Below are 19,501 nucleotides of genomic sequence, written 5' to 3'. Positions count from 1 at the left end.
TTTCTGCCCTGTTGCGAGTGCGAAAAAGCTCGTCACTTCTCGCAGACCATGCCGACCACGCTGCGAGCTCGCCGCAGCCTATGGTTTAACGAAAACGGGCTCTCCGTGTGCCGTGGGAGGTAATGCTGGGAGCAGACGGAATCGGTGACGCCGATCCGGAGAGACCTAGGCCAGCCTCGAGAAAGCGTCACCGTTATTACTTCTGCGTCGTGGGCTGCCATGAGCAAGAAGGCCTGAATCCCAACATCAGATTCTACCGTTTTCCTTCAAGGCCTCACGAAGTGGAGCGTCGGGCACGCTGCATAGCTGCAGTTCGTCGCGCTGAGTAAGCGAAACTTCGCGCCATGCTGACTGCTGAGCCTGTCTTGAAGCTTGCTTGATTATCTGCGTTCTAAATTTCGGTCTTTTGCACCTACAGTCCCGACAGCACACCGACATAGCAGCAGGCATGGCTGGTAATTCACGATTCGAGACCCGGCCACAGCGACAATTAACAATTCGACCGATGCGAAGTGGTTAAGTGACCACGACCACGTGTGTGCAAATGACCACAAATGGCCGGGCTGAGTCGTTGACGATTCACTACCCCACTTCGAGCAGCACAGGTTAGAGAGTTAAATGTGCTCATACTTGACCTCAAGTCAGCATGTTGAGGCAGCGCAGCAAGGTAGTATTGATTTCAGCAGACCGATGTTCGAGCGCTGTCATTAAAAGCTACGTCAAGCGAGCAGCGCACGAGCTCGCGCTGCAGCGCGATTCGCACGTTCGTGCGAGCTCATATGCATTGCATCAGTTATTAGCAGGTACTAAAAGGGACAGATGGCCGCTACGACAACGCAGGTATAACTACTTGTTTAGCGGCATGCAGTCAACAAAGATTGCAGGAGGCCCGCCGTTTCGCGGCATGTCGAAAGACCGCTGCCTTCGCGGCGAGTACGATCGTGTGCTCGAGCAGTTCCGTACACATGATGTCTGCTTATCGCTGCTGTGGATTCATTTATATCAAACATATCCTCGCGTTTGTGCGCCCGAATCTAGCAGCGTGCAAACCTAACCTGAAGTTCCACTTCGTACGCGACTCGCTTCACTTGCGATTGACACCGCGCTAAAACCTCGCCGCTTAATTCTTGAACGGTATACAGGTATTCGGCACTGCATAATTTCTTGCCTTTACGCAGCGTGCCACCCCTGAAAGAATCTTCGGCACAGAATATTCACTGCAGGCCGTGATACAACACAACCAAAAGTGGCGGGTCCATATTGTAAACGTGCTTTCCGAAGCAGACGACCGAGCTTGGTACAACCCATTTTAGGACAGAGGGCGCTTTTTAGCACCTTTTTCGCAGCGCCCCCTGGGCAATGCAAGAGCCCCATCGCGTCGGTTGTCGCTGTCGCGTGCAAGATCGCTTGCATGGGGTTTATACTTGGATGACGGGTGCGATGGTGGAAGAGTGGGTTAAGATTGTGTGGCGACGGCGTCCAGGAGCCCTTTTGACAAAGAACTCGCTCCTTGTCGTCGACTCTGCACTTGACCGACAACGTGAAGGCTGCGCTCGCCCAAGCGAATACGGACCTCGCTGTCATACCGGGCGGCATGACGGGCCAGTTGCAGCCACTTGATGTATGCATAAACAAACCTAGACTGGTTGACTGACGAAGACCACATGCTAACGGCAACGGGCATCAAACAACGTGCATCTCCATCGCAGCTGGCAGGCTGGGTTACTGCAGCCCAGTTACTTTGATCGTGCGCGCCTTTAAAAAGTGCAGCATATCTGATGCGCTTGACGGTACCGAAGATAGTAACACAAAGGCCCTCCATCCAAGTGCCTCCGCCACACCTGGTCGGCGGAAACGTGTATGGAAGGGCTTTAGTTGAATGAGCTCTGCATGTCAGATTCAATAAATGCTGTTTGCATTTTGTGAACGCTGTTCTCGCTTTTTTTTGTTCGGCCTACATTAGAGGTACTATATATATTTTTTGTTGGCTTTGGACTTTAGGGGGTCGGCTTAAAATCGGGGTCGGCCTAGATTCGAATAAATATGGTAATTATTTAAGTGGAATATGTATAAACAATATTATGAGGAAAGCCACATGACATCAAACCATATGTCCTTGGTTTTACCAGCTGCGGTCAACCACTTTTTTAAAATCTTTGGTTCAAGTTACATGCAACACCCTGCACAACACCATAATGAAAGGTTAACTAATTTTAGAAAAAAATTTGCTTGCAATGGTTGCCTCAGTGCCAAGATACACTGGAAACGAGGATGTGTATGACAGAAATGCTTGCGTGCATGTGCCCGATTGCGATGCAACAAACGGGCAGCTTTGCATGGCATTGATGACTACTCAGTGTCGCTAAAGGACTGCAAGGCAGTGCAAGATCAAAGGCAGAGACACTGAGGCATCAGTGAATAATTATAAACCACAGTTCAAAGTGTTGGTGCTCTCGGCAGCACCAAAACTGGCACACCCTTTGTTGTCAAGTTGGTCTTGCTGCTGAGCTTTTAAGAGTTTCATGCGACAGCACTTACCGAATGGCAGCGCGTAATAAACACGCAATTCTGGCCCGTTGCGGGAGCTAATACCTTAACTCTATTGTGACAGAATGCCTAATAGTGCCTGGAGTATTACGTGCAACTCACCAGTGCAGAAAGAAAGACTCACGTGCAAGAGGACATGGAGGCTTCCCGTATGACGGTGACCAGTGGAAGAAAATATGGGGCGGAATCTAAAGAATGCTTCCGATTAAAAGGCTGTTGCAAAACTTAATGGCCACCTGGTTTCGTCTCTCTTCTGTGTGTGCTCCATGTGCTAATAGAACATTTTTGCTAAAGAAAAAAGTAACAGTTTCCCCTTTGTGCTGCATCTTGCTATGTCATCGCTCTTAGACTTTATACGGAACATCACGCAGACGCCGGCAATTCACCTGGAGTGTCCATATAATTGCTATCACAAGAAAAGCTGTTTGCTCCTATGAAAGGAGCTGGAACCATCACCAATACCTGTGCTTTTCATGTTTCAGATGAGAATACGTCCAAGTTCGATGCAATGTGGCTTTTGTTTGCAAGCAGACAGTAGTAAGCTTCTTTAACATTTTCTTTTCGTACCAAAAGAAACGTAAACGAATGTGCCTTTAATGTTGAAATATAATTGTAATTATTGCTAGAACAACATTAAAATGTACATATAAGTACCTGGCTATGAGCCAATGTGGCAGAAATTGGCAGCAAAATATTTTAAGGTCAGTTCATAGCACATCTTGTTTGTCAGTTAGTGTACATGGCCTGTTGACAATGGTTGCTAGAAAATATTTTAATCTTGTAAATAAAGTTCTGTGAGGACACACGACCCTCAGACACTGATGGGTCGGTAGAAGGTAATCATATTCACCACAGCCACTGCATTGCATACAGGTAGAGACAATATTAAAGAGCATCTGATATCTGTTCAAAGCCATTAAAAGTTTTTGCACTGTAACCTAGAAATTAGCACAGAGCACATCCTTCAACATGTGAGCTGCCTGGCAGTGCTGTTTGAGCTTTCACACATGCAGTTATTGTTGCTACAATGCAAATTGGTTGGTCGCTTCCATACGCCACATTATTCCATGTATAACCCACCTCTGTATATAACTTGCACTCCATCCAAATTACAGAACCTTGGAAATTTACGCTGCTGAGGAGCCACATGTTAAGGTCAATTTGCACACTGCCCACACCCTGACATTGCTGTTAATTTTAAAAAATGTTTAGTGTAGATTATACAGGCGAAAATAAGGTAGGTACGTCCCCCCATACATGGCCTCTAAAGAAACATGAAGGCACACACCACCATGCTTAGGTACTAGTCAATGTTTCGTTCTCTTTTCTTTTACTTTCCAGTCGTCAATAATGGGTGGAATAAGGGAGCAAGGCATGAGGCTGTAACAATTAGTGGCCACGCTTGGTCAGCGCGGGCTTCTCTTGAAAGCGCACACACGTACACAGACAAGAGCTGTACATTCGCGATAAGAAGTTTACAGAAACAAATGCGCAACAACAACAAAATGTACACAACGATCGCAATGACAACGGTGCAGTTGATGGCCGAGAAGTCCATGATATAATGCATCGAATCCCTTCACCACCTCCCACATGTACAACAACAGTACTTGCAAGTGTCCGTCCTTTGAGTGTGTAAACAAATGGTGCGACACAAGGAACAGTGCATTCTCCACAAGGCTATGGTGACGTGTGCCCCGCTTGCAGGCTGACGCGAGTACCACAGTCATTAATAAGCACATGGAATCACCGGAAGCAATAGGAACTCTCTTTCCCTATGCTTAGCGCTACTGGATGGAGCACGTCTGTCTGCAAACGAGGCATGCATGTATACTGTTTGTCGCTCACTGCTTGGCAAGCAGCAAGGGAGGGCTGTGTATTGAGCTTACTAGTGGTGTCAGAGAATGAGATAATATGCTATATCAATTTGCTTCTCCAGGTCTGGTAAAATTCTGCAAGATGAAGCCAACAGCCAGGCACATTGCTATGTGTTTTCATACATTAAACGTTGATAATCGAAATGGGCAAGCTTTCAGAGAGCTTCCTCATTGTCAAACATTTCTGCCATGATGACAACTACTGTAACTTGTGTCTGAAAAGAAAACGCACAGTTGATGCTACAGTCCAGTTAAAAGCAGACAGATTTCGTACCATGGAAACTGTCTAACACAGCGAAAGTGTATGTGAACTTGATTTAAAGAACCGGATATAAAAGGGGTAAGGAGCAAGCACAGCCTCAGAACTACCTTCACTGTTAGCCAAGAAACTGCCATGTGTAAACTGCACAGGGATATTCCGTATCACAACCACTTGTCAAGCATGTATCGAATGTTTGTAACGAGATGCCAGTTGGCAAGCTTGTCTTGCCACGGGGCCGTAAATTCCAGCCACGATGCCGCAGCCATTCCAAGTGCCAAAGCATTCAGTGGTCAATGTACAAGGAAGACGGGTTTCACTGGTCATCGTGGCATTTTCCAATCACATCGGTGCATAGTCGATCTGCACGTACAACTGTTTGACACCAGCCTGAAAAAACAAACAAAATGTTGAAAAAGAAGAAAGAATAACATGTCTGCTTACTGCACAAGCACACACCAGCAACACCCTTTAATAGCTGGCAAAAAATTAAAAAGTATTCAGGAAATGACAATTTTTTACATTGCTCATCTGGATAGCAATCTTTTCTTTTTTTTTGCAGATTCAAAATATACCGTATTTACTCAAATCTAACGTGCACATTTTTTCTGCTAATGGGTCCGAAAATTGCATGAGCACTAGAATCGAGTACGACCCTAAATCAGCGTTACCATATCACCATCGGCATTCTAAAAATGACCGCCTCGTACGCTCGTCTAGCCACGAGATGTTAATTTGAGGGCTCGCCAGCCATTTATGCGAAGGCGCGAGTATGAGTGGGTGCGAGAGATAAAATCTGGAGGCTTTTTCTCCTCGAATATATGACTCTGCCTAGACACTACGAAGGAGGTTTCTTAGCGCGTGTTGTAGGCGTTTGTCTCTAGGCGTGCCGGCATTGCGAAGTGGAGTCGAGTTTGTTTACGCTCTGACACTGGCTGCTCGCGCGGTAAAATGGGTGAACCAGCGGGCACTGACGCCCGATCTGGCGACCGCTGTGTTAGACGGAGTGTCTCGAACCTGTGGCGCTTGTGCTAAGTCAGTTGTGGCAGATCATAGCTTTTTCGCACCTTACGGCGATGTACCTTGTAAATAACATTACAGATGTTTCTGTGGGAGCAGTAGCGACCGTAGTAGAGCCCATGCCGCATGTATTGAAAACTGTAGAAGGCAGAGTGCCGTAGCAATCACGGTTTAATGCAAGTGACTGAAAGGCTGCCGGTGACGATGACTGACTCAGCGGTGCAGGTGCGAGAAAGTATGTCCGACGTATACCTTCAGAGGCAAAGTTCTGACTGGTGTTGCAGAAGTCGCGGGGCGTGGTAGTGCTGAACTTAAAGTTACAAGTTGGCGGCTGGACGTAACTATATTTACTCAATCCGGTTTTTTAGTAATTGTAACAATGTGTCATTATTTCGCATTACTGACGGTGCCTCTAGGTCACCAAAGCGGCAATGGGGACAACAAACTAGAATCCGAACTGGTCCATGGGTTGGGGCTCGCCGAGGCCCCAACACACCGGCCGTCCTGATTCCAGCTTTGATCCCCCCCACTACCCCTTGAATGCCCTGGAGATCCTGTGCCGCCTGTTTTATTATAACCTGAGGTACTTCCCTGAGGCCTCCGTTTGCTGGTTATATGTGCCCTCCTGGAGCAGTGCTTGTAAAAAATCCAATCTATCGTCGCGACGAGGAAAGCGACCCGTGACTAATACAACACCAGTCAAAACCTTGCCCCTTCAGACACAGCGATCACCAAATGGGGCATCCGTACCCGCGGCCTCACCGCCCGGGTAGCCAGCAGCGGAGCGTAAACAAACTTGACCCCACTCCGCAATGCCGGCACGCCTAGGGACAAACGCCTACAACACGCACTAAGGGACCCCCTTCGTAGTGCCTAGGCAGAGTGATATATTCGAGGAGCAAAAGCCTCCAGATTTTCTCTCTCACGCCCGCTCTTACTCGCGTCTGTGCACAAACGGCTGGCAATCCCGCAAATGAACGTCTCGTGATGACCACGGACTTGGTTGCTGACTGGATTGATAACGTTTGGTGGAAGGGACCTGGCGGCAGTGTGGGTCTGCATGGGATGCTTGTGTTCGACTCATTCACGTGCCACCTTGATCAGCGCATCAAGGACAAGCTGGCTGCATGCAACACCGTCCTTGTTGTGATACCCGATGGCATGATGTCGCAGCTCCAGCCACTCAATGTTTGAACAAGCCAGTGAAAGATAGAATTCGGGTGCTCTACACTGAATGGCTTGTCAGTGGCTGCCACGAACTCACGCCTGCCAATAAAATGAAGCGTGCCTCGCTGCAGGACTTTGCTGGATGGGTGAAATATGCATGTTGCACGATCCCGTCTGCCGTGGTTAACAAGGCCTTTAAAAAGTGCGGGATTTAAAATGCCATGGACGGCACCGAGGATAAAATGCTTTGGTCTGTTGATAGCGATAAGGAGTTGTCTGATAGTGATGACGAGTGATTTCTATTGCCCTAAGCGACTTGTACCGGCACAGTGAAAATCTTGGTGGCAAGGTATGCTGCTACCATTTTTGTTTTTATTCATCGCAACTGTAGTGTATTGAAAATAAATGTGTTTTTTTCCAAATGAGAGAAAATCGTACTTCTATATGAAAGCACGAGGTGTGTGGTATTGTACTCTTTTTTTTGTGTGTGTCAAGGACATTATTGCCAGTGTTGCCTTGACTTTTGCAAAAGACAGTGCTCTGCCTAGTTGGACGTTCTTTGCGCCTGCTGTAGACAGGATAAAGCCCAGAAAGTGTTGTGCCATCAGACAAGTAAGGCCTGATTTTGAAGGTAAAAAGCGTGGCAGTTTGGGCGAGTTGGTATGTCATGACTGTTTAAGGCTTGTAGCGCAGCTCGGAAGAGCAAAAAAGTAAGGAGGTAGGGGTAATCAAAGGGAACGGAAAATAGAGTGAGCGCTAACTTTCAACCGACGGTTTATTTCGTGACACAAGACTACTTATACACTCGGCAAACCATATGACATTAGTAGATAACAAAGAAACCAAGCAACAAAACCGATAGCAACCAAGTGGTAACAAATTTAGACAGTTAGGAAGTTAGCGCTCACTCTGTTTTCCGTTCCCTTTGATTACTCCTACCTCCTTCCTTTTTTGCTCTTCCGAGCTGCGCTACAAGCCTTAAACAGTCCTGATTTGGAAAAACATGTATGCCTGAGGGGGCAGCAACATGCAACTGGCAGTCGCCAGTCAGGCAGCTGCCAGGCCACCATCTGTGAACTGCGCATTATTGGTGATCCCTCTAATTATTAAGGAAATAGTTTTTACACTGTGAACGAAATTTAAAAAAAAATTATATCAACATTTTCCTGGCCAGTATAAATATAACTCTATAGGGAGTTTCAGATAAAGAAAAACGAATGTGCCAATAATATTCATCTGATCAGTAATCAATAATAATAAATTTTTCAACACACTACGGCAGCATGTACAGCTCGTGCAGACACACGGGCATGTAGAAAGGAGAGCAGGCACTGCACACACCTGCGTGAATATGCTGTGCGTACAGCTGAGCAGGTAGCTGACGTCAGCGCCCTTGGCAACTTCCAGCTTGAGCGTGCCAATATAGACGTCACTGCACAATGTCCAGAAGTGGGGCTCCTGCACGCTGTACACACCTTCCAGTTGCATCACCTGCATCGCGCACACCGAGTAAGTCACGGGTAAGAAAAAGCAGCTGGTGCATAATACATAAATTACACATTAAAACAGAGAACAGGCACTTCATGCTGTTGGCCCCAAGGCACTCACACTGCCATGATTTTTTCATGAAATGAGTTTAGTAACCCTTGCAAACTGCTCCTGCACGATCATGGTGAAAACAGTATCATACAGGCCTCACAAGGAATAACATTATAGGCACTATATTTTTTAATATATTTCTAGTTATTCCTTCCTAATTTCATTTGTCAACTGTTTTTGTTTCTTTCACATTGTACAACTAAATTTGATTGCCTTTCTTTCTTTTCTTCTAATAATTGTTTGAACTATTTGCCTTGTAAGCATGTATTGTCCAAATGCCACACTCTTGAATGAGAGCAGCACTATAGAATATATAAAAAAAAATATTTCAAAGCTAAAGCATAGCACCTATAACACTCGTCTCGTTCAAGGCTCAGATATACCACACTAGCATTTGGAATTTAAATTTGACCATATGGGGTTCTTCAGTGTACACCAGACATGATATGCAAGCGTTTTATTGCATGCCCCCAAAGGACAAAGCGCCTGTGGCTGAGAATCAAATCCACAACCTTGCGCTGTGGGGATGCTCAACTCTCATACGTCCACTGATGTTGTTTTCCCCTCATGGCTCTCGCGTCTTTTGTATCCGGCTTGTCCCCGTAGCTAAGTGCTGGTGGTGGTCGGTGTGGTTACGGTATGTTACAAGATACAGTGCGAGTGTTGTGCTGCTAACGCCAACTAATGGCAGGGTTAGTCGAGGGCGGCAGGTAGTAGGCTCTTCGTCCTTGACTTGGGGTCAGCGAGCTGCGTGGAACTTCCGCGCACGTGCTGATCCGATTCGCGGGACTGTCTCAGGAAAGGCTTGGGAACAGCTAGGACACCGGAATAGACAAACACGATCATTTTAACATGGCACCATTCACGTGACTGTACACATGAACAATTACGCATTGACGTCTAGCATGCGGACGAACATGGTTGCTCGTTATTCGCTTGCAGTGAGTCGGACTTCCTTGATTTGTCGCGTGCCCATCAGCATGTTCTGACAATAGTAATTCAGCTAGCAGGCATTAGTGCATGAAAGGTGCAATAAACGTCCTTGCGATTGTTTGCACTACTGTGTTGTTGTTCTGTTGTCCTAAGGGCATATGTGAGACCCCCCACATCTGGCTGCCCGACCTCTTGGAACATCCGACGATAGTTCGGACAGTTTTGCTTGATTTGAGACAATCTTTGTTATGCTTGCTTTCTTGAGTGAGGTGATGGGTGCGGTAGCATGGTTCAACTTCTCAACATGCTAAGCCGTGCTAAACAAGTGTTTTTGAAGAACATTCATCAGTATGAGAGCCACGTGGTCCGCATCCTGGGAGAGCGAGCCCTAGTGCTCGCGGAGCATTGGAAAGCCTGAAGTGAGTGAGGACGGAAGCCTTGTGGGTTTCTTATGTAAATAGCTTGTTCTATCTCTTTGACTCTGGAAGTTTCGGCTCTGGGAGCTGGGTGGCCGCTGGCCATGGGTGCCGCTACGGGCTGTATGGTATTTCGGCCTGGCACTGGGCGTTCCAACACAATCTCGGACGGTGGGCACCATCAACTCAGATGCTTTCTGCAACAAGCAGGGTAGGACCACGTCACATAGCTGACGTCTTCTTGTGGCTGACTGTTTCGCAGCCATTTAGGATGTTGTTTTTGGATGCCGGTTGTTGTCAAGGTAGTGATGCATTAAGCTTAAGACTTTACGAAGCTGCCTGTTGCATGTGGAGCGACAAAACCTCGTGGACTGTGACATTGAGGTGTCACATTTTGCTTCCCTCATTCTAGTTAGCCTCACACGAATTGAAATTACTCGTTCGACTCAAGAAATCGAGCCTTGTTTACATGAACTTAGCATGTCAGTAGCCGCCTGATCCTTTGCTAGCCAAGTTAAACATCGTGCCACGTGGGCAATGTGCATGCAGAATCGCTCTCTGTGTCGGTATGACTGCGGCATGTTACAAGAGATGGTGGGAGTGTTACACTGCTAACACCACCTAACGGCAGGGTTAGTCGGGCATGACAGGGAGTAGGCTCTGTGTCCTTGGCTTGGGGTCGGCGAGTGACGTGGACCTCCCGTGCGTGCGCCGGCCCGTTTCGTTGGACTGTCCCGGAAAAGGCTTGGGAGCATCTAGGACACCACAATGGACGAACACGATCGTTCGAATACGCCATCGTTTGCGTGACCGTACAAGCAAACAATTTGGCGTTGATGTCTAGCATGCGGATGAACATATTTGTTCGCTATCCAGTTGCGGTGAGTCGGACTTCCTCGCTTTGTTGCATGCATTAGCATGTTCTGAGGATAATAATTTGGCTAACATGAATTAGTGCATGAAAGGTGCAATAAGTGTCCAGTGTGATTGTTTGCACTACTGTGTTGTCATTCCTTTGTCCAAAGGGCACGTACGAGACCCCCACAGTGCTTAGCAGCAGGAATGCCATAACCAGTGAACCAGGGCAGTGGGTGACATATTCCAACTCTTTCACATGAAACTTCCACGGGAGTGGTTCCGTATAAACAATAATGAGAACTACAAACTCTGTTCAATATGGTAGGTTCGATAGCATGACCTTGCCTCTTGTTAATGCTTCGCACTCCATGCTACCTGCTTTATCTACCTACCTGCTTTATCAGGTAGTGTTCAAACATCCCGCTTGTCCCTGCTTATTAGTTGTTCTTGTTGTAACTACCAGTTTGCAATAAGCACGATAATATAAGTCACCGGAACCAAGACCCTATTGGCTCCCTTCTGCAGCTTGCTCAAAGGGGCTAATCGCGACAGAAATTCGATCCTGATCTGGCTCTATCGTGATCGAAAATGCGCCACACAAAACCCGTATGAGATATAAGCCGAGTTGTGTCATTTGAGCTCTGCTTTTTTAGCTTTCATGGAGTAGTCGCTTTTATCGAATTACCACTTATATCAAATTTTTTTGCCATCCTGTTCACTTCGTTATAATGAGGGTTTACTGTAATTCGAAATATAAAATATGCCTATTTGAACTTACCCGATAACTTGCACGTTTAGGACAGTATACTGAGGTGGTGAAAAGTGAGAACTTATGTACAGTGTAGATTGCTTATAATGTAAGTCGCAGGAGTTGTAAAAATCCACACTATAAGTGGTACCACGTTATTATGGTACCATCCATCTTTCAAACCCAATTTATTACATATTTCACTCACACACACATGCAACGCAATCGCAACGCAGCACAGAAACCAAGTTCTCCTGATAAGTGCGGCATCAGGGGAAGAATGCTGTTATTTTTGTCTGGATATTTTTTTTAACAACGCTTCAAACGACTTCGTCCTCTACAAGGCTTCAGCACTGAAGCGCTTTCTCACTAAAGCTGTTCTTTGCACAGTACATCTTCACTTTGCTGAGGTATTCTAAAGCGTCTTTGCACGAGACATCTGGGTCTGGCGTTGGGTCAACATCGTCGTTCGGCTCGTCTTCGTTGCAAACTTTGCGCACCGCTGCGACGATAGCATCATCTGTGCTTGATTCCACGCAGAGAAGAAGTTCCGACTCACCGGCATCGACATATTCTTGGAAGGCATCTCTGGCGGAAACAAACTTGCTTTCAAAACGAGGCTGGACCACACGTTGTTGGTGTTGACCAACTCATCCACAACATTAGACAGTTTTAGTTTAGCGTTTGCAACCGAACGTAAAAGCATTACGTATACAGTGGAATCTCGTTGATACGATTCTCACGGGCACCGAAAATAAAAACGTATTATCCAAAAATCGTATTATCCAAAACGGACTCCAAAAGATCGCGAATAATACATACTTGGCACAGAACTTGCTTTTATTAAAGCACTTTAAAATAATCCGTCACTTTGCGCTGCACTTTTTGCTTTTCGAGGTCCTGCAGCAAGCTTTTCTGGGACTCATAAAAACGAGTAGCAGTTTCCTCGCTGAGCTCCGCAGACGCGACAAAGCCACGAAGCCCGTCCAAAGCTTCGAGAGCACCGTCAGTATTTAATGGCCGACGATCGCTGCTGCAATCTCCGGCGTCTTGGTTGTCATCGTCGTCGCTCTCCTCTTCAGCGGTAACATCTGCAATGATGTCTTGGACGGTGCGCAATTCACATGTCGCCAGTTGGTCGTCCGCCGATACAAACTCTTCCGGAGACGCGTCGACATTGAGGTCACCCCAGTCCGGGATGTCAATCTCTGCGCCGTCATCTCCATTTTCCTCAGTATCGCCAGTTGCACAAAAAAAGCCACACTTCTTGAAGCAGTTGGCGATGGTGTCAGGTTTGACGCGATCCCATGACATCACCAGAAAATGGATGGCATCAAGAAGATCCACCTTCAAGCTGGCATCTTTCCGGTCAATCTTGGCCAAAAAGCGTCTGATCAACAAGCTCCTAAAGTGAAATTTCATGTTTCTAATGATTCCTGCATCTAGGGGCTGCAAGTGGCTGGTGCAGTTGGGCGGCAGGAAAATTACTTTTACATTTTGCAGCCACGAAGTATCGACAGGGTGCGCGGCACAATTGTCGAGAACCAGAAGAATTCTACGGTTCGCGGCACGCATCCGGGCATCCAGAAATGTGAGGAACTCTGTGAAAAGGGCTCCGGTCATCCATGCCTTCTTATTCGCTTTATAAATGACAGGAAGGCGTGGGTTACGCGAAAAGCAGCGTGGCTTCCAGTATTTGCCAATGACAGTAGGCTTGAGCTTCTCGGTTCCATCAGCGTTGCAGCACAACAATACGGTGACTCCTTCCTTGCTTTTTTTTCCGCCTTGACACGTCTCACCTTTTATGCTGAGACTTTTCTCGGGCTGAAGATTGATGAACAACCCAGCTTCATCTGCGTTGAACACGTCCCTTGGCTGGTACTGAGCAATCACCGCCGGCAGAGTCGAAAGCCAGTTGGAAACCTGATCTTGGTCGGCAGACTTCCCTTCGCCGGAAACGGTTTTATACGACAGGCCATGCCGTGTTTTAAAATGATGAAGCCACCCGCCCGAAGCTTTAAAATCTTCGATGCCCAACGAGAGTGCTATCTCATCAGCTCTCTCGCGAACAACTGTACCGTCCACTTTCACGCCCGCCGCCCTTGCTTCCCTGAATCATGCCAGAAGAACCTCTTCCATCTTGCCATGCTGGGCGCCCCTTGTTTGCTTCACGCCGGCGCCGAAGACTTGAATGTCCTTCTGAATTTCTTCTCGCTTGCCGACGATCGTGTTCAGCGTGGAGACAGGCAAACAAAGTTCGCGTGCCAGGTCGACACGTTTCTTCTGCGGATTTTCGTCGACTTTTGCTAGGACGTCGAGTTTTTCTTTCAGCGATAACGCTTTACGCTTTCTAGACATGGTGAAGCGCACGGGTGAAACGCGGCACCAAAACAGAAGAAACAATAAGGGCGAAGTGCAAGCTGAACGCTCGAAACACCAAAATGGCAACGAGAAATGGCAAGCACCAAGCCAACAAAGCCTACAGCATCGTCAATGCATGCGCCAATCACTGCTTCTTGGTCATGTGATTTTACCGTGAGTACTATGTCTTAGGATAGATGGCGCTAAAAACCTTCGGTGCGTTTGGTGTGCGAGCTTGCGAAAATTGCTCCCAGAGGCCGCCACACTGCTGCAGGCGCTGTGCAGAAGCACGGCCGGACTCTAGCCGAGCCGAGCCAGGCCAAGCCTCGAGCATACAAAGCGCGCGTCGCCGCGTCTTTAGTCCGCCGTGCCTGTCGTTTCGCTCGATGTTAATTTCAGTAGCTCTGCCCACCCGCTTCAAAAGACTGGCTCTGATGTTATCATCATACAGAAGACGTTTCCGGGATCGTATTATCCAAACCGACGTGGAAATACGATCGTATTAGCCGTACAAAAATGCATTTACCTCTATAGGGCATCGGCCGGGAACGAAAAAAAAAACGTATTATGCCGAAAAACGTATTTAGCTGAATCGTATCAACGAGATTTCACTGTATAGAGAAATAGCGTCATCTTCATTGCACATGCTCGGAGCATTATTGGGTTTCTGTGGTTTACGTGTGCTCTGATAACGTACATTATTTGGCGAGTTTAATGTCTGTAACGTTTACGGACGCTAAGAAATAGTGTTGTCGAACGTGGCGGCACCCATGGTTCCCGCTTCAGCATGAATTCGTTTGATGGCTACGCTCTCACTCGCGTTGATTGCCAGTAACTGTTGAAATGAGGTTTCGCTTTCTCTAAGCTCACCTGAAAGGTTAATTATAAGCGCATAGCACGTCCATTTTCTGAGACAATTCGGCGATTTTGGCGCCCGTACACCTAATGAGACGCATCCACATAGCAACAGCAGGATGGTTGCTAATGTTTTGTCTTGGCTTGGATACGTTTGGCACAAGGCACCAGACGGCGCCCTGTTTTATAACGTTTTCTTTACGTCTGTGTTTCCGTAAGGAAAACTAAATGACTTGAAGGGACATGCATGTAATGTCCCGCAAAGGTGCTTATGTTTAACGTACGTAAGGCAACAAATGCTATTCTAAAACTGTCTATTGTCCCTCGGCTCATCGGCGTCAAGAGCCTCTACATTGTATATGTGTCTGTCCGTATACGTGGACAGCATGGCTTCCAAATTTAAGCGAAGCCAGACTTCAATGGACTCGTCGTTGACATCACCGATTTCACCGCGCACCACTTTGCAGCTGATGCCATGCCGATCCTTGAATAGCTGGATCCAGCCATTAAGTTGGCTGAAGTCATCGTGGCCTAAGAGAGCACCAAGGGACTTGGCTTTTTGTTGGAGCATGGGGCCACTCAGTGGTATGCTCTGAGCCCTAACTTCACGGAACCATTTGAAGAGCGCTGTGTCCACGTCTTCGTACTTCGACATGCGTATTCTCTACCATGACAGGGAAAACGAATCTTGCTGCAGTTGCTGCCACAATTTGTCCTCGTATATGGTCGACACGGCTGCGTCGGAAACGCTGTATTTGGCCGCCACCGACACCTTCTTCAGCCCACTTTTCAATGTCCCTTATAACGCATTCCTTCGTCTCCAGTGATAAGGCATGCCTCTTTCTCACACCCTTTGAAGACGCCGCCAACGCCATGATGACAAAAGCCAGACAACACATGTGCACAGAGGACAACTACGACACGACGAGATCACGACGTGCACACACCAAATGCAACAAAGAGACTGAAAAAGAAAGGCAACCGTGCGGCCTTGCGGGCCGTGCTCAATGCCTTTGAGAAAAGGCCGCGCTCCGTGCGCCGATTTCATGGTCGCACGCTTAAAGAAACTGCGCTATAACCGGTATTCTGCTTCGCGTGCCTACGCAATAAATGATCCGGTTTGCTTCTTTTTCCCCACACAAATGTTGGAAGTCACTCATGCTGTGAAATGATCTGCAAAACCTAAAACCCCACGTCAGCCAGCCACAGAACCACAGTGCGCCTCACTCGCGTTTTACTCATGCTCCGCGTTTTTTTTTTTTCAGGATAGGGTAAGAAAGTGCTGTGGTGATTGCGGTTAAGTTAAGTTTCTCAAGTGGTAGCACGGTTTTGCTTGCTTTGGGAAAGGACACTGACGCTGCTCGGTGCCATGAGCAACTATCGCATCTACAATTGCACCATGAGACAACACACAGATGCTGCTTGTCGCGGCAGCAGGAGCGAGGGAATTGACCTTCATGAAGCACATCGCTTCATCGCTAACTAAGCATTGAAAGCACAGTGCATACGAAGCTACCAGCACTCGGCACACTTTGTAGACATCACAGATAGCTTTGAAGGTGAGGCCCACGTGACCGTGCACTTTGTCCACATCTGTCCAGTTTGAACTTGGCTGAGCTTGAAGGTCAGTTTTATGGAATTAGGCATTTCCTGGGCTTGTACCTGGAGCAGCAGAGCTATCGCTCTAAAATGGATGTAGTGCGGATATGCATATGGGCTATGCGGACATGCACCATGTTGCCTTTAGTGCACTTGTAATGCAAATCGTGGATGAATGTGCCCAGGTGCATTTCCATTACAAAGTGCTGTTTAAATGGCCGATTGCCACACATCAGTAATGAATCAACCAGGCAGATTATGCTAGATTTGAAAGTGGCTTTCAGCCTGCAGAACATCCAAGCCCATTTTTCCTTATGTGCAACCTTGCGAGGAGGAATGAAGTACGTTCAGTGTGGACTGTGGGCCCGCGAATCTTCCGTGCTGGTGCCACGATGGTGTTTCTAAGAAGTGCGGATGTGGCGTGCGGTGGATTTGATGAATTACAGTGAAATCTCGGTACAACGAACTTCAGGGGACCGCGGGAAAATGTTCGTTATTCTGAAAGGTCGTTATAGTGAAAGCCCAAAAATTAGCCATAACAATAGCATTTCAGTAACGCAAGCGTCCTACCTTTGAAACGGTACCTCCTTGAACTCGTTTCTCACACAATGCACACGTGATCGTCAGACAAGGCACATTTATTTGAAATAGTCCGTGATCGTCTTCTGACGGGTGCAGCAGACTCTGCAGCACGAACGATTCCAGACCGTCCGCATTCTTATGCACGCCTTCGGCCGCTGTGCCGCTTTTGGCTATAAATATGCGGAGTTTTCGCAAGCAGTCCAACGCATCTGTGGCCGACACGGACTCGTCGCGGTCTTCGGGTGCTGCCGTAACGTGCAGCAAGATTCTTGCTGGTGCTTAAAGATTTTCTCCTTATCTTTGAGAATCGTAGCGATCGTCGACCGCGCCACTCCACGTTCTTTAGCCACGACGGTTTGTTTCTTCCCGTCTTCTATCTCGCGAAAAATCTCTACTCTCTCGCTCAAAGAAAACACGACGGTTTGTTTCTTCCCGTCTTCTATCTCGCGAAAAATCTCTACTCTCTCGCTCAAAGAAAACTGCTTTCGCTTCTTCGCCGTGCTTAGAGTTGTTGAGCTCATGGCAACGCGAACGCCGTCACGCACTTCTAACACAACATAACCAGAAGAAAAACAAGATGGACAGGCTTGATACGGGTGACAGCACGCGAACAACTGAGAAAACAAGCAAGAAAAACGTGATGCGTCGTCACCTCCGCAACAGGAAAAAAAAAAAGGCCCACTTCAGCGTTAATTACTACTTTTTTTTTCTTCTGCCGCACCGTCTCAGGTTTTACGAGCCCATGCTCCCCGCCTCTCCACTCACAAAACCTGGTGCGTCGTTGCCTCCACAACGGAGAAGGAAAAAAAAAAAGTCTCCGCCCGCATCTTTCTCCTTCCGCGCCATCTCAGGTTTTTGCGGGAAGCAAGTTGCAAGGCGGCCCGCTCTTCGCGCTGCGTCGTCTGCTAGCTTAGAGCTCCGACTGCCGTGACGGATACACGGAAATCTAAGAATCCTCGCATTTCGGGATATGAGTTCGTAGTACTGAGGTGTTGTTAAGATGACACGAAAATTAAATAACGATCGTTATTCTGAAATGTTCGTTATTCTGAAGTTCGTAGTAGTGAAATATTTTTACATTGAAACTATAAGCAGTTGGCACGGGATTTCATAAAAGTTCGTTAATCTGAAATGTTCGTTAATGTGGTGTTCGTTGTAACGGGGTTTGACTGTAAATCCAAAATTTAATGTAAGGATCTGTGCAAGTCAAGGTTGGGGACACTCATTTTGGCCATTTCCGGAACCCTAAAATGCTGTTTGTGGAAACTCTACAAGACAAACATGGTGGCACAAGCATCTCCAGTTTGGCATCTGTTGTATCCTGTACATATTTTACTTGGTTTCAGCATCAGTGTTTAGGTGGGAAACACTGTGTCCCTGTGCTTGTACGTATTGGTGGAACGTCCATTAAAGTTGGTAAGTATTCAACAAGCAGCCGGTGTGCTGGTCACGTCACTCCTCCACTACAATGGTGATGGGGATGTAGAACCGCCAGTTCGTATGTAATTTCTCAAACATCACCAGCCACACTTACCTGATGTCTTTCGCCGGCACTGCTCCACCGGATTCGTTCCATCTGACACCGAGCTGCCCCATGCAGCCGTGATTGTGATGACTTGACATGTTCGAGGCCTACCTGCTGGCATCCGGTGCTTCTAAGTTTTCCCCAGAGCGACGCAAGGCTCTTCTACTGGATACCTTGGGACCTGAAGGTCAACATATTTTCAGCACCCTGTCTGTTTTGCAGGCAGCAGAGAAGACAGAGGAGGAGAAAAGGACCGCAGCTACGCCGGATGTGTACGACTCTGCGGTAGCGACACTGTCCAAGTATTTCAATACTGCCTGCAACCTGGTCGTTGAATGTCACCATTTTCACTGCCGATTTCAGTCCATAGGCGAGTCTGTTCAAGAAAATGTGACCGTACTTCCAGAGCTCGCAACTATGTGCTTATTTATATCGCAAGAAGAATCACTATGGGACCAGTCTGTTGCGGGTGTGTCCTCGCATCATATTCGAGAATATCTTCTGTTGGAAGGGTCTTCACTTTTGTTCAACAAGGCAGATCTCATGAGTCAAATCGAGCATGTAGCGGGGGAAATTAAGGAATTTTCCATTTGTGTGCAACCAGTATCTGCATATACTTGCACACAAAGCTGTTCATCGGAGATATCACCGCATTCACAGCCACGTGCTTGCACTTTCGGTCAGCATGATAAGCTGAACACATGGGAACCGTCGCCTCCTTGAGCGGGCTGTCCCTCGAATTTGCAGCAACAACCGAATTCTTCCCAGTGCTTCAGATGTGGCTCTAACCGGCATCATGCTTCATGGCCATGCTGCCCAGCAAAAAGGAAAAAAAAATTTTCTTTTGTGGCCGCATCGGGCACTTTCAAAATGTTTGTACCAGAGATGGTCACAAGCATCTGTCCACGAAGTTTAAGTTGATAGCTCATCAAAGGAGAAAACAATCCAGGTTCTTGTGGTTCAATGGCCTCTACATCTGGTATTCACATTAACTTTCAAGTCAGGCAGGTCACTTTGCAATTGTTAGTCAGTTCTGGCTCTTCCATTTCGATTCTGTCTGGGAAGGTATTTGACCAGCATTTCCCTGGTATGACGCTCCTTCCTGTTCCTTGAGTGACACTTCTGTATTGTAGTACGGCAGCTAGCTGGGCGAGT

The 19,501-nt window shown here is 47.3% G+C and overlaps 1 protein-coding gene across 1 annotated transcript in view; it reads right to left on the bottom strand.

Annotated features, from left to right (window-relative positions):
* Positions 1 to 3,299: 3,299 nt before the first annotated feature.
* Positions 3,300 to 19,501, bottom strand: part of ZnT86D (zinc transporter 86D) — a 103,944-nt gene continuing 87,742 nt past the window's right edge. Inside the window, exons 10-11 of the mRNA XM_065452536.2 lie at positions 8,212 to 8,361; positions 3,300 to 5,073 (exon numbers count right to left, since the gene is read on the bottom strand). Coding sequence (XP_065308608.2) covers positions 5,026 to 5,073; positions 8,212 to 8,361 — 198 coding nt within the window. The 3' untranslated portion in view covers positions 3,300 to 5,025. The remainder of the gene's footprint in view (positions 5,074 to 8,211; positions 8,362 to 19,501) is intronic.

Source organism: Dermacentor albipictus, chromosome 9 (genome assembly GCF_038994185.2).
Source record: "Dermacentor albipictus isolate Rhodes 1998 colony chromosome 9, USDA_Dalb.pri_finalv2, whole genome shotgun sequence".
Taxonomy (NCBI): Eukaryota; Metazoa; Arthropoda; class Arachnida; order Ixodida; family Ixodidae; genus Dermacentor; species Dermacentor albipictus.
Note: the sequence above shows the minus strand (reverse complement) of the source record. Positions and strands in the feature narration are given on the sequence as shown.